The sequence below is a fragment of the Podarcis muralis genome, chromosome 1, assembly GCF_964188315.1.
Source record: "Podarcis muralis chromosome 1, rPodMur119.hap1.1, whole genome shotgun sequence".
NCBI lineage: Eukaryota > Metazoa > Chordata > Lepidosauria > Squamata > Lacertidae > Podarcis > Podarcis muralis.
In genome coordinates, this window is record NC_135655.1 from 108513647 (window position 1) to 108528935 (window position 15289).

A 15289-nucleotide genomic window follows, 5' to 3' on the forward strand; every position below is an offset into this window, starting at 1 on the left:
GCCAGTTTTATCAGGCTCCTTCCTTCCTCGAATGTCACCTAGCAGTAGCCATTCAATCAGGCTGCAGCTGAGAGAGATGGGAAGCGGGGTAACTGAAGCAACGTTGGCTCCTCCTCTCTTCTAACTCTCCATCTAAGAGCTCTATAACTAAGAAATAGTGCAGAGTTTGCTCCCCCACCCCTTTTGTGTCACTCACGTTTTCTAGATTGTAAACCTGAGGGCAGGGACTGTCTCATTACGGATCTTTGTTAGCCACTCTGGGAGTAAAAATGCTTCAAAAATGTATTACCTCGTTTGCACACATTTGGATTCCTTGCCTTGAAACCCAAGAACTGGACATTGCAAGGAGCAGAAAAGCAAGACTGGAGCCCTCTGTCAAGAATTCTCTGCCCACATAAATATTCTAGCCTCCTCAGTGAGGTTAGAATCAAAGCACTTTGGGAAAGGAACGTTCTCTTACTGCTGATTTCCCGATAGACTGTTGGATTTCGTTCAGGAACTCCAACTGCTGCTCTACATCGTCTAGCTTCCCTTCCATTAGCTGGCTCCGGATAATTCCTGTAATGCAAAGTCATCCCATTTCAGCTCTGCCCTACAAAGAGCCTTCGGTGTTTAGAATTCCTTTTTCATTAAACCAGGCTTCAAAGTCTATAGGAACGTAAGAGAGGCTCAAAAACGAGGAGGAGAGGCAATAAGATGACGAGAATGCAAATCACATTTAAAAAGTCAATCACCCAGATTACTTGCAGTGATAAAATTATTGGGGGGGGGAGGGGCGGGGAGGAGAGAGAAATCAGCTTTGCATGCTCTTGAAAACTCAAACCTGTTTTTAAGCCATACCAGTTAGTGCGGGAACGCTTGTTTCGTCGAGAGCCATGGCAGTCTTGTACCATTTTAAGGCCTCCTTCGTTTTCCCCTGCAAAATCATCTGGTAGCCAAGTTCTGTAGCAATGTCTGCATTGTGGGGGTCTAAGCTGAAAGCTCGTTCCACCAAAGTCTGAGTCTGCTGAAGGATCAGTGGGTTGCGGCCACACTATAATCAAGAACATGAACACTTTAGCAGATTTAAAATCCTCCACTTCACTATTTTCGTTTTTAAAGCTTTAGAAACAGTTGCTAAATGTCAAAATAAAAATTGGCAAACATTTGTATGAAAGGGCGATGGTTTGTTTGGGTGGCACGAAACACCGGTATGATCGCAACTTACATAATCACCTGAAGAACGTCCCTTGCATTGCTAACTGCAATTGAATGTACAGAGTAAAAACCCAGTTCCCCAGCTCTGCTCATGCTGCAGTGCACCGCTGAATTCAGAAAAGCGGCCAATGCACATGATTACACAACTTATGGCAGCTACTTTCCTCCCTCTCTAACCCCTGACAGCTCCCAGCTCAGGGCAAAACACATCAGCTCGCGCATTTGCCATGAGCACAACCTCCACTTATATGCCACCACTCGGCTCAATTTTTATTTATTTTTTTGCTTAGGGTGAATGAGTCAAGCAATCCATTTGTCACAAGAAGACAGCCGCCACAGACAAAGTCCTTGCGGCGGGCGGGGGGAGGGGAAGCCACCACAACAAACAAGGGGCCTTTGGAGTGGGGAGGAACAACCAACAAATTAACCAATGCTCATTCCCCATCACAATCAAAATGCACTTCATACTGTAAAGGAAGATTCCGAGTGAATGCTTAACCTTCCATTCTGAAACAGAAACAGCTGTGCATCTCAGAGCACTTTGGTGCACAGCTAAACAAGCCTAGAGCCTACTAAAAAGATTCAGACACATCTGTGTACAGGATTATTTAGGCCTGATAGGTACCGATCCAAACCCAACATATACAGGGGCTTCCCATTTTAATGAAGGGAAAATTAGCAGCTCACAGCGGAAGGATCACAATCAATGTCTTCAATGTTACTTTCCAAAATAAATGCCCACTTACGGTTCTGCTGAACACCAACGCCGTCTTGCAAAAGAGCTGGGGGTTATGCGGTTCCAGCTTATCCAACGCACTAATCAAATCTTCCAACTTTGAGGAAGCCTGAGGAAGGGCAAATGAACTTGGTATGGGGATAAAATGGGGAGGGAAATCTGTGGGTTTTGAACAGCTGAGCCCCATAAAATTATTTTATATGGAGCTGCAATGTGTTCTCATGCCAACAGCCACGTTTTACACAAACCCACTCCGAAAGCATTGCAGCAGTGCAATGTATGCTAACCTGAGTACTGTAATATACAAATGCATACTTAATGGCATTCCACTTAATGGCAAGAGAAGAAAACATACTCTTAAATAAATGCCTAAGAGCTAAATGAGGCGCACACACTCTATCTTTCGCAGTACGGTGGTCCCTCGGGTTACAGACGCTTCAGGTTACAGACTCCACTAACCCAGAAATAGTACCTTGGGTTAAGAACTTTGCTTCAGGATGAGAACAGAAATTGCGCGGTGGCAGTGGGAGGCCCCATCAGCTAAAGTGGTACCTCAGGTTAAGAACAGTTTCAGGTTAAGAACGGACCTCCAGAATGAATTAAGTTCTTAACCCAAGGTACCACTGTACTTTATACGTGAGTTTAGACTAGAGCCTTGCAGAAGTCCTTTGAGAAATCAAATGTTTACCATCAGAAGAATATTTTGTATCCAGTCTAGCAAACATGTCTTAATTGGGCAGCATAGGCTAAGCTTTGGATGGCTGCATTCCAATTACCACAATCAAAAGGAATCCTTCTCTGAAGCAACCACATACAACTAATATATGGCTACAATCTTCCAGAGAATAATGTACTGGAAAAGCTGCCCTGCAAACAGATTTTTAAAGATATATTTTCCTCAAGTTAAGCAAAGTACATTTAAATTTAATTATTTTTTTTAGCAATTATCCATCTCTCGTTTGCAAAAAAACCAAAACTGTTTTCTGTCTTGAAGCTATAAAAAGCTGGACTCAAAAGTCAAAATGTATTATTGCTACAATCTCCATTGACTTTTCTAGAACGGGAGTCGTCTTTTAAGCGTTCCTTGTGTGGTTTTAGAATTAACCTTTCCAAGACTACACTGAATTTACTATTATAGACCTCTTTCTCTTTGGTTTCATTCCACCCTGGAAAATAAAGCCAAAAAATGCAACCTGAAGGAGGGGAAATGCCTCCTCATAAAAATTAGACCAAAGATCCACGAACCATCCAACTAGTCTCCAAAGGATTTTCAGCATGTGGTTCTTGAGGCATAGCACCCTTATTCCCTCCTTTGCCACACGGAAAAATCACAATTGTTTCTGAAACTTCCCTAAGCTTCAGTTTGTGGTATGGCAAAAACAAGGATGGGGAACCTGTATCCCTTCAGATGGTGTTGGGACTCCTACTCCCATCATTCCTAGCCAGCGTGGCCAATGGTCAGGCATGATGGGAGTTGGAGTCAAGTAACATTTGGATGGCCACAGCATCCCCAACCTTGGCATGTCTGGTCTACTGCTCAAGCACAAACTCCTAATAAGTTTACTTGGTTCCTTATGCTCAAGATTGTTGTACGTACCACAAAAGCTTGATTTGTTTTTAATTCAAAAGCATGTTCTTACAATGTACTTACCAAGGGCCACGGTGTTAATGAATAGAAAGTCTAGTACAGTCTATAAAATATAGTTAAAGTCACCACATTTTTCTGAAATTGTAATTTCCTATGTTTGGAATATAAGATTTTAAAGATGCAACCCAACAGAGTTCTACATCTGAGTAGACATGTATAGAATTGCACTGTTAGTAGCTATTATTTTCCCAATTAGCAGATACTGTTTGACAGTGAAGAAATGCCAACAATGACAAACCGTGCTCTACACTTGTTCAGGATATGTATATTTAAATAATTAGTAACTTAAAGCAAACCTGGATGTTAAATTATGTACTGACCTCAGGTATATTTCCTTCCCTACACAAATAATGAATGGCCTCCATTTTTAAAGCGTCCAAATTAAGAGCATCTTTCTGCAGCAACCTAGAACAAAATGAGACAGGAGCTGTATCTTTACAACACGACTGATTATATGTTTTCACGTAACAGAGGGCCAACGTTCATATGAACAAGGAGTTCCCTGGGCAAGTTATCAGCGTTCAATGAAACAGAGAACACTTAAGTGTCCAATCCATTCTGTTTTCAAGCAAAAACTCATACTATAATTGAACCCCACCTTCCAAGACCTTCTACAATCCACTGCAGAAGCAGAGAAGGTAAGTGAGAAGGTAACAAGGCACTGCTTGCCACCAGTGGCGTGTGGTGGAAATTTTCATAGCGGAACAATTAGCGCCAGAGGCACCAGCTTGTGAGGGTGATTGGTGGGTGGGTGGGTGGGTGGGTGAGGGAGGGAGAGGGAGAGAGAGAGAGAGAGAGAGAGAGAGAGCATCGTGCCTCCATCCCATAGTTGGGCAGATGCTTCCCGGGCTTTGGGAAGGGGGCACTAGGCCTATGACAGGATACTGGAGCCCTCCTGCCTCCTTCCCAAAGCAATAGCAACCCACCTCTGTGCAGTCTCGGTTGCCTGTTCCCATTCTTGCAGAGCCAGCTGCAGCTTCATTTTCTTTATAAAAGAAGGAAGGAATTGTGGTGCGTGGGCTATTATTTGATTCACCATCTCCAAAGCTCCTGAGTAATTCTGGCGCATTTCAAAATATTGTGCCTAATGAAACACGAAGGAAATCCCTTAATCCTCTACATTTTCAAGCAGAAAGGAAAGATGTTTTACGGAACGTACCACTCCCTCCCTAAACAACATTATTCTAGTCTCAAACACATCAAAGTCTACTTCAGAAACTCCATACACATGTTTCCCAAATGTGGGTCTCCAGCTTTTTTGGGACTACAATTCCCATCATCCCTGACCACTGGTCCTGCTAGCTAGGGTTGATGGGAGTTGTAGTTTCCAAAAACAGTTGGAGACTGATTCTATGCAACCATGGATGGACCCTGATCTCATATGTAATGCAGAGAACACCACATTACCTGTACCACTCAAAATAATGAAATGACAAGAGATCGTGAGCAGTTTCCTAAAATTTTCAGACCTGTGTTCCCATCCCTGGGACTAACTCCGAACTTTTATTCCGATACTCACATTGAGCAACCCAGACTAGGTGTAAAGCAATCTGTGTGAGATCCATTGGCACACACCACAATCTTAGTTATATTAACAGGCAAGGATTAAAAGCTTCTGTTTTAATAACAGACTTACTTTACCCATCAGGCCAAAGGTATCGTTTCCATTTTGCAGCCCTTCATCAAAGTATTTCACAGCTTTTTTAATACTTGCTTCTTTTCCAGAGGTGACATCAAGCCACCCTTTCAAAATCAATCCCTGCAAAGAAAAGCAAAATGTTAAAATGCGGGTTTCTTAAAGAAAGCTTTCAGAAAAAAAATGGTTTTTAGAACATCCATCCTCACAAAGTTGGCATGAAAGTGATCCCTTTCTCTGTTTTACCAACTGGGACTCATGACTGAGAAAGCCATCTAGAGTCTCAACAACAACCTTCCAAACCCAAACCCAAAACAGCAATGCCAAATGTACTGTTCAAAACACTAGGTATACCATACGAACTGCACCAGATGAAATGTTAAAAGGGGGAACCCAGGAAACATGGCGAGCCAAGATCCTAAAAATCCAAATGTCTGCACACACAAGATCCCTACGAAGCACCAATAATGGAAACACAAGGAAGTCTAAGGCCTTCATATAATCTATTTGACTCCAATCATTCTCCTAATGTTTCATGCCGTTAGTATGCAACTGGCTGGTGAGAAAGCATTCAAAACAAAATTCACGATTTTTGCAATTTAAACTTGACGGGAAAACACCCACGTTTATGCACAGCACATGGCGTTTCTGTGTCAGCAGCTCAAAGAAAACCCCAAGCACTGGGAACATCTGTGATTCAGACCCATTAGATGGCTTAGCTGCCTCAAACAACGCTATTGGCTAGTGACTCATTTCGGTTAATGAACCAGATACGCTTAACAGCTAACTAAAGAGAAACCATCAGGCTAGTTTTTAACAGTACTGATTCCGCCAAAATATTCCTTGAGCGTTAAATGAAGCAGTAATAACAGGCTATGATCTACAGGATGACTCAACATAGCTGAGGGCTAGCAAGTCTCGTTCTATAGCAAGCAGAGATACCAAGTGTGACTATGGGAAGCGGCTTACCTCTGTGCTGCCGTTTGAGATCTTGATCATCCTGTCAACGTATTCGCGGGCTTTCTCGTGGCGCCCAATATGCCACAAGAACAAGCCTGCAAAATACAACGCCTGCTCCCCTGCTACTTTGCGTTGCTCCTTCAGCTTGGCATCCAGCTCCACAATGGCTTCTCGATCTGAAGAAAATCAGTTAAGCACTGGTTATTTAAACCATAACAGAGGGTGTGTGGAAAAGGCCTGATTCGGCCTACCGTCTTTGGTACATGCTACAGATATATGGCAAGACGTCATGCAACAGGGACAAACTCCCTACCGCCATGGTTTAACAGTAAAAATATTAGGAAGGCTGCTTTGGCTCCTCCCGCTGTTAAACCTGAAATGGATGATTCCTCTAGCTAAGGTATTTCTGGTTCAAATTCAGTTGCCCTTTCCCAGAGGAGCGTCCCCCTGAAATCAGCGGCACTTTTCCCTAAGCGTGCATGCGCAGGATTGCGGCCGCAGGTAATTTTAAATGGGGAGGCAGGGAATGAATGGGGGGGGGGGGAGGTTTGCAATGGCTTTCTGGAAGAGGCACTCTGAGCAGGTGCACTTCGGTTAGGCAGATTATGCCGCAACATTTTATTGAAGGCCCCACGTGCTTTCACAATAAACAGGACAGCAAAGGAAATGTTAACAACTCACTAAATAAACAATAATAATAATATACTTTTTATACCCTGCCATCTGGCTGGGTTTCCCCAGCCACTCTGGGCGGCTTCCAGCAGAATATTAAAATACAATGATTCATCAAATGTTAAAAGGTTCCCTAAACAGGCTGCCTTCAGATGTCTTCTAAAAGTCCAATAGTTGTTTATTTCTTTGACATCGGATGGGAGGGCGTTCCACAGGGTAGGTGCCACTACCGAGAAGGCCCTCTGCCTGGTTCCCTGTAACTTTGCTTCTCTCAGTGTGGGAACCACCAGAAGGCCCTTGGAGTTAGACCTCAGCATCTGGGCAGAACAAAGGGGGGGATGACGCTCCTTCAGGTATTCTGGGCCGAGGCCCTTTAGGGCTTTAAAGGTGAGCACCAACACTTTGAATTGTGCCCGGAAACGTACTGGGAGCCAATGTAGGTCTTTCAGGGCCAGTGTTAAGTGGTCTCGGCAGCTGCTCTCAGTCACCAGTCTAGCTGCTGCATTCTGGATTAGTTGTATTTTCCGGGTCACTTTCAAAGGTAGCCCCACATAGAGCGCATTGGAGTAGTCCAAGCGAGAGATAACTAGAGCATGCACCACTCTGGCGAGAGAGTCCGCGGGCAGATAGGGTCTCAGCCTGTGTACCAGATGGAACTGGTAAACAGCTGCCCTGGACACAGAATTGACCTGTGCCTCCATGGACAGCTGTGAGTCCAGAATGACTCCCAAGCTGCACACCTAGTTCTTCAGGGGCACAGTTACCCCGTTCAGGACTGTTGGCTTTATTCGTTGTAGAGATAGTTCAAACTGTACCTGGATTTGGGCTCTTTTTATGGGCATAGATCATTGCCATCATTGTGCAAAGGGATACGTCCTGCTTGTTTTTAAGAGGTTCGAGGTCGAGAAGAGCCTCCTGAATGTGCCCTAAGGAATCAAATTCAAGAAGGTTAAGTTACATTTTCTGGTGCCATGGAATACGTGCTTCATCAAGCAGAGGAAAACAGGAAGCTGCCTTGTACCAAAAGCCAGACCATTGCTCCATCTAGCTGACATGCCAGTGGTCCTCCAGGATGTCAGACAGATAGCATTCCCAGCTCTGCTAGATGCTGGGGGACTGAACCTCAGACCCTCTGCAAGCAAAGCAGATGCTCCTCCTTATAAATAATAATTTCCTTATTTGTACCCTGCCCATTTGACTGGGTTGCCCCAGCCACTCTGGGTGGCTTCCAACAGATATAAAAACACAAGAAAACATTACACATTGAAAGGCTTCCCTATACAGGGCTTCCGTTCCCCCTAGTCTGCACATCTCAGTTATTAAGTACTCTAATATTCCTGCAGTGTGGTAGAGGGTGCTTACCTGAACTCCCAACAGTGGAGGTGCTGCTGTTTGCTGAGAGGGAGACATGGGCAAGGAATGTTCTACAAGTGTGTTTGCATAGTATCAACTCACTCGTCTTCCCATTCAGCGGTGGCGACGCCTCTGCCAGGAGGTCCCCACTGCCGACTACAGAATTATCGATATAGCTAAAGCATCTCTCTGCATATCTTTACATTGGGTGGTATCCAGCATACTCTGTCGTGCTCTGAGTAAACCTGCCAAAATCAGCGGGGTTTAACATTCCGAAAGATATTCAGTCAAAAGCCTTACCTTCCATCAGCCTGCCGTAAATGCGGTAAAAAACGAAGATTGGGTCATCGCCAAACAACTTGAGGCCTTCGCTGGCAAGTGTCTGAATATGACGAAAGTAGCCTTCTTGGCAATAGTAATTAATGAGCGTCTGCAAGGAAATGATGGATACAATCACACAGGTGTAAATACTAATAAAACTGAAACCACTGAGTTAGGAGAGCTACTTCCAGCGCCATACAGTTGAGATGAAATGAGAAGTTAGTGTGATTTGCAAGCTTACTCTAGGAGCTTTATTTATTTTGCTAAATGGTGGGATAAAAATAAATATGCAACTCTCTCTTTCTGCAGATGTTGCCATTGTGCCGCCTCCAGTCGTGACTTTGTATAGTCCTGCAGAACTCTTCTAAGAGTGGGCCAAATCCTGTTCCTGAGAAGTTTCAAGTGTGTGCCTAAAATTGCAGAGTGTCAATGTGGTAAGTTGGTACAGTGGTACCTCGGGTTACTTACGCTTCAGGTTACATATGCTTCAGGTTACAGACTCCGCTAACCCAGGAATAGTGCTTCAGGTTAAGAACTTGCTTCAGAATAAGAACAGAAATCGTGCAGTGGCAGCGCAGTGGCAGCAGGAGGCCCCATTAGCTAAAGTGGTGCTTCAGGTTAAGAACAGTTTCAGGTTAAGAACGGACCTCCAGAACGAATTAACTACTTAACCAGAGGTACCACTGTACTGGCAAACATATGTAACATATATGAACTCATCGGGGAGATGGGAATGGCAGCAGCTGCCTTTTGAGTACACACACGGTGACAAACTCACAATTTGTTGCCTTGTAATCTATGTAACGGGAAAAGAGCCTAAGTTTGCTGCTGCTCCCTCATGCTTGTTTACTTCACAGAAACACTGAACGGTAGAGTTGAAAGGGGCTCCAAGGGTCATCTAGTCCAACCCCCTGCAATGCAGGAGTAAAAACACACTGTCCCTTCATGCTTCCCAAGGGTAAATGTGCACAGATGTTTAAAGACAGTGGCAGAAGCACTTTGTACGTTCACAGGAGAAGACACACAAACACCCTTCTCCATGCAGAAAGTATAGTATGAAGCAGTCCTCCCAAATACGTGTGCTGACGTTTAAAAACACATGTAAACATGTGAAGGAGGCTCAGACGCCCGATGCTCAGCTCAGAAACACTGGCATTTGTAGCTTAGCCAGTCATCAGACTCTTAATCTGAGAGTCAAGGGTTCAAGTCCCACGATGGGCAAAAGATTCCTGCATTGAAAGGGGGGTTGAACTAGATGGCCGTCAGGGTCATTTCAATAATTCTATTCTGTGGTTAAAAGACGCCTGCTTCTTGGGAGAAAAGCACTGACAAACCTAGACAGCATCTTAAAAAGCAGAGACATCACCTTGCCAACAAAGGTCCATATAGTTAAAGCTATGGTTTTCCCAGTAGTGATGTATGGAAGTGAGAGCTGGACTATAAAGAAGGCTGATCGCCGAAGAATTGATGCTTTTGAATTATGGTGCTGGAGGAGACTCTTGAGAGTCCCATGGATTGCAAGAAGATCAAACCTATCCATTCTGAAGGAAATCAGCCCTGAGTGCTCACTGGAAGGACAGATCGTGAAGCTGAGGCTCCAATACTTTGGCCACCTCATGAGAAGAGAAAACTCCCTGGAAAAGACCCTGATGTTGGGAAAGATGGAGGGCACAAGGAGAAGGGGACGACAGAGGACGAGATGGTTGGACAGTGTTCTCGAAGCTACAAACATGAGTTTGACCAAACTGCGGGAGGCAGTGGAAGACAGGAGTGCCTGGCGTGCTCTGGTCCATGGGGTCACGAAGAGCCAGACACGACTAAACAACAACAACAACATTCTGTGGCGATGGGTGTTTCGCTTCATTTTGTCTTACTTCCAAAGGGAGAGAAAAAGAAAGCTAGGAGGGAGAAGGTGGAAAGGTTCGCTGCCTCCCCCCCCCCCCCCATCTCTTGCTTGCTTTGTTACGCGAGAGCTGGGAGCTTTCCAAAACGTCGGGGGGAGAAAAGGAGGAGCGCAGAAGCCGCCGAGAGGGGCGCGTTTCCCGAGAGGAGAGGGGCGCGGGAGGAAAGAACGGGAAATTTCGCTCGCGGGTCGGAGGGGAGGGACGAGCCGAAGCGCCTCTGACAAACCTGCAACAAGGAAGGATCCATGGCTGCCGGAAGCAGCGGCCCTGGTTGCTAACGCGACTGCAGCAGCGTCCAGGGGAGGCGCCTGAGGAAGGAAAGGCTGGGCCTTGCCGGGCGGGTCCTCCTCGCCCTACTAATTCGTTGCCGCAAGGGGAAAAAAAAAAAGAACCCAGACCAACCCTCCATAGCCTTCGCTCCGGGGGCATCTTGAAAAGCGCGATGCATTTATTACGGCGCGAGCTCCCGTGGACGGGACGGCGCATCTTCGGAGTTGGACGCAGCGCTGGATGCGCAGGCTGGGGAGGAAGAGGGCTCCCATGGGTTACCTTGGGGGGAAAGGAGTGGGTCCGGGGGTGGGGAGGTTCTTCGATTGACACACACACAGACACGCCTCGCATAGAATTACAGAGTTGGAAGGAACCCCGAGGGGCATTTCTGGTCCGACCCACTGCAGTGCAGGAATCGGTGCCCAACATCGCGCTCGAACCCACGACCCTGAGATGAAGAGGCTCATGCTCCACCGACCGAGCGTGGAGCTGTTCAGGCGTTCCGGGTTTTTGGAAAGGTGCAAAAAGTGGTCTGGGGAGGCCAGCTTCTCACCGAGGACGCGTAAAAACAGCGGCCTTGCACTTTGTCTCGTATGTCTGGTTTCTACAAATGCAGGAAACCACTCTCGAAAGCTGCCAAACTTTGTGGTCCATGGAGGGTGGGGTGGAAGCTGCTTCCTCGCGCTCATGATCTACCTATGGGTTGTTTTTAAGGCAATAATAATAATAATAAAATTTTATTTATATCCCGCCCTCCCCAGCCGAAGCTGGGCTCAGAGCGGCTAACAACAGTAAAATAATACAGCATTCTAAAATCAATTCATTCTAAAATCAGTTCAAATCAAATTAATGGCAACCATTGGGCTAGAGTTTGGCAAGACAAACAAGAGAAAATTAAGCTCCTTTTCATTTGCTGGTTGTTGTTGTTGTTTTAAATAGCATCAGATACTCTTTCCAAACAAAACGAGGACAGAATACCAAATCCTGGGGTAGCAGAATCAATGCGTTTGTGATAGTACTCATCCATATAGTACCGTCCCCTCTCTTTTTCTGTGCGCTGCTGCCCATGATACTTTGATCAGGACATGAGTAACTGGCAGTTCTTTTCGGGGGAAGGAGCGGGGGGGTAATCCGTCCAGGTTGGGCTGTCTTACACTCAGCACACGTCTCAGGCGCCAGTTTTGCAGACCCGCACGCTGGGCTCTGAGCCCGCATGCAGGAATTTCTCCTCCATTCCAACGGGAGCCGGAAATGCGGTGTTACGCGTTCCTCCTCCTCCTTCTCCTCCTCCCTGCGAATCAGAAGGGAAGCTCTTGAGCGCCGCCGGAGATGGGAAGGTTCGCTCGTCAACATCTTGTGTTGGCACTTGATTGGCTGGAGGTTCGCTTGTATGGAGAGGAGCGGACGCCGGAGTGAGTTTCTATTGGCTTACGCCGGAGACGGCAAAGGGGTCGTCAGAAGTCCCACCGTTTTGCTGCAACGAAAAGCGGGCGCTCGCGCGCTCAAGTAGCAAGTCTCCAGCAGCTTCAGCCAGCAATGTTCAACCCCCTCTCCTCTAACAATAGTTACACAGTTATATAGTTATCATAGCAGAACGAGACTGTCTTATATCACCCATTCACCCATCAACATTTTTGTGAATAACGAAAAGTCTTGTAGCGCCTTAAAAACCGTGCTCTCGTCTTCTTTTTTGCTGCAGAAGACCAGCGCTCTACTGTTTTGATGTTATCAGTTGTCTGATTATATTGTGAATAATTGAGCTTTGCATGGAAACACCATGTACATCACGACCATTTGACTCTAGTAGCTTAACTTTCCCGTCCTCTATGGTCGTGTATGTAGATAAATGTACTGTATATGTGCGTGTGTTGCATGTGTTTGCACACACAAATCACACACATAGCCAGGGGCGAATCTAGTATGAAACGAATTAAGCTTAAACTTCAGGAGGGCCCTAATCCCAGAGGGGCCCCAGAAGTGATTTTAGTCCACGTTGCTTAACAATTTTGGGTCTAGTAGACCCAATTTGAGCCACATGACACAAACTGATGATGATGATGATTTTGTAAATATTCCAACAATCCCAACATTTGAGAGTCAGTAGCACAGATGTTGTAAAGGTATAGGGATCAACAACCCCATGGAACAACCCCATAGAGGAAGAGAACAGCGGTTACCCAGACCTTGTTGCTAGTGGCGAAGGGGCCCTCATGACAGTTCAAGCTTCAGGGACCCCAAAATGTAGGTCCACCGCTGTACAAAAGCTGCCTGCCAACTTCAGATCACTGCACAGTATACATCTGAAGAGATTGTCACAATAAATTAGTGCGCCCTTGACATACCAGAAGGCTCACCTTGGGTGTCTTTTTGTTGTTGTTTTTATTGGCACAGGCTGTGGCTGGAATCCTAACCCCATGGACTTCAACATGAATTTCTTCTGAGTAGACATGGTTAGGATCGCTCTGGAAGCTCGGCTTCTCTGGAGATTATATTAATATTTAAAACCTGTTTGCACACTTCAGGCAGGCACTCGGTGCTCACCATTGCACATAATGCGCACAGTAGAAAGCCAAGTGAATGGATCACCCCTCACCTCACAAGCCAAGCACAAATACACAAACACCCACACAATCCTTGCACTGCTCTGTAAAAGAGAGAGAATATTATTAGAACACTGAAAAACGAGTGTTTCAAGCATATCAACATAATGTTTCTTTGCTATGTAGCTAGCTACAGCAGTACTTGCCTCTGGTAGCTCAGTTGATTGGGGTGTGGTGCTGATGACACCAAGGTTGCAGGTTCAATCCCCATAAGGAACAACTGCATATTCCAGCATTGCAGGGGATTGGATCCTCAAGGTTCCTTCGAACTCTCTGATTCTACAATTCTGTATTCCAACCATGGTTATGGGTGAGATTAGGAGGTGCATTTGACAACAGCATATGGACAATACAACCAGTCTATTACAATATTCTATAATGTAATATATTAAGTAACTCCCATGAAATCAAACATCCATACTGGATGTTTATTGTGCTCAGCATAGGCATGCTCTGTTCATGCACTTTATACATGGTACCTGCATGAACAAAACATTTCAGTTGTTATTCTGGGCAGTAATGGCTTGTATAGCCCAGGGGTCAGCAAACTTTTTCAGCAGGGGGCCGGTCCACTGTCCCTCAGACCTTGTGAGGGGCCAGACTATATTTTTTGGGGACACACACGAATTCCTATGCCTCACAAATTACCCAGAGATGCATTTTAAATAAAAGCACACATGTAAAAACACCAGGCAGGCCCCACAAATAACCCAGAGGTGCATTTTAAATAAAAGGACACATTCTACTCATGTAAAACCACACTGATTCCCAGATCGTCCGCGGGCTGGATTGAGAAGGCGATTGGGCTGGATCCAGCCCCTGGGCCTTAGTTTGCCTACCCATGCTATAGCCATTCCCTTTCCTACACCCTCAGTCGCCTCTCCAGGAATCAACTATTTCTTTAGCGCTTCCCTTTCCAAATAGCATTGCCTTTATATTTATGCATATTCCCCCCTCTCTTTCTGCCCCTCCCAACTGCAGCAGGGCGCAGTCATGAGCATGAGTGCTGAAAGGATGTGGGGGGAGGATTGAATCCTTCTACATAATGGCCCCAATGAAAATCTCTCTCCATCTCATACCTCGTCCTGAGACACATCTGGCACTCGAGTCAACAAACTGCTCCACTGACTTGCATGCAGACACGGTGTGCTTTAAACAACTAAAACAAAACAACATTTTAAACAAGATAGTATGAGTATGATCATGCTCTGAGTTCAAGCATGGCCACTTTATCTTTTTTCTGCTTCCTTTTCCCCCTCACAGCTGCAGTCCATCCAAATACGCAAGATATAAGAAGTTACAAGATCCAGTTTTACATCAATATTAATAAATCTTTTCGTAAGAAAAATAAAGGTAGAATCTTGGATTTCACACCATTTGTTCTGGGAAGTGCTTGCGAGGGAGGGGGAAACCATCTAAACCATGAGGTGGGAACCTTTATCTGCTGAGGAACGCATTCTGGCAACATCGTGGCGATTGGTCTTTTGCTGTTACAGATCTTTTAACAATTTTTAAACCGCTTGATGGTTGCCTGTTTATGATTATTTTAATTGTTGTTTTGTGATTGTGTACTATACTGTATTTTATGTATTTTCTATGATTTGTTGATATTGAGATGCTCACATAACAGGCGACGTGCACGCGTTTGAAAAAAATTAGAAACGAAAGGGTGGAATGCATGTACTTATTTGTCTAAGTGTACAAATTATTATCATTATTACTTGTTGATCATCAGATGGTGCTGAAAAACAGCCTTCTCCATCAAAAAGTGATTGGCTGTCAGTAGTGCGAACAGCGCCGACCACCTGATTAGCTGACCACTGTGGGTGAGAATCTTGATCCTGCACTGTGGAAATTGAATACAAAATCTCTGGTACTGGATGCAGGAGCCATCATCCTGGCACTCAGCCCAAAAATGTCTCCCATGGGCGATTTTCTCAGAATGAACTCTTATTGATATCAATGGAACTTTGTTCCACACAAGTGTGCTTG

General features: G+C 45.3%; 1 protein-coding gene across 5 annotated transcripts in view; it reads right to left on the reverse strand.

The window, feature by feature from the left end:
* The window catches only part of TTC21B (tetratricopeptide repeat domain 21B), a 30776-nt gene extending 19371 nt beyond the window's left edge, over positions 1-11405 (reverse strand). For 2 of the 5 annotated variants that reach the window (XM_077936874.1, XM_028747555.2), the window contains exons 1-10: positions 10654-11192; positions 8503-8632; positions 7665-7775; positions 6187-6353; positions 5218-5340; positions 4508-4665; positions 3902-3986; positions 1944-2042; positions 841-1033; positions 461-558 (exon numbers count right to left, since the gene is read on the reverse strand). In XM_077936874.1, coding sequence (XP_077793000.1) covers positions 461-558; positions 841-1033; positions 1944-2042; positions 3902-3986; positions 4508-4665; positions 5218-5340; positions 6187-6353; positions 7665-7775; positions 8503-8632; positions 10654-10674 — 1185 coding nt within the window. In that variant the 5' untranslated portion in view covers positions 10675-11192. Of the gene's footprint in view, positions 1-460; positions 559-840; positions 1034-1943; positions 2043-3901; positions 3987-4507; positions 4666-5217; positions 5341-6186; positions 6354-7664; positions 7776-8502; positions 8633-10653; positions 11195-11250 lie in introns of those variants that run through there. The other 3 variants (XM_077936892.1, XM_077936893.1, XM_077936885.1) reach the window with 3 other exon arrangements.
* Between the last annotated feature and the right edge of the window lie 3884 nt (positions 11406-15289).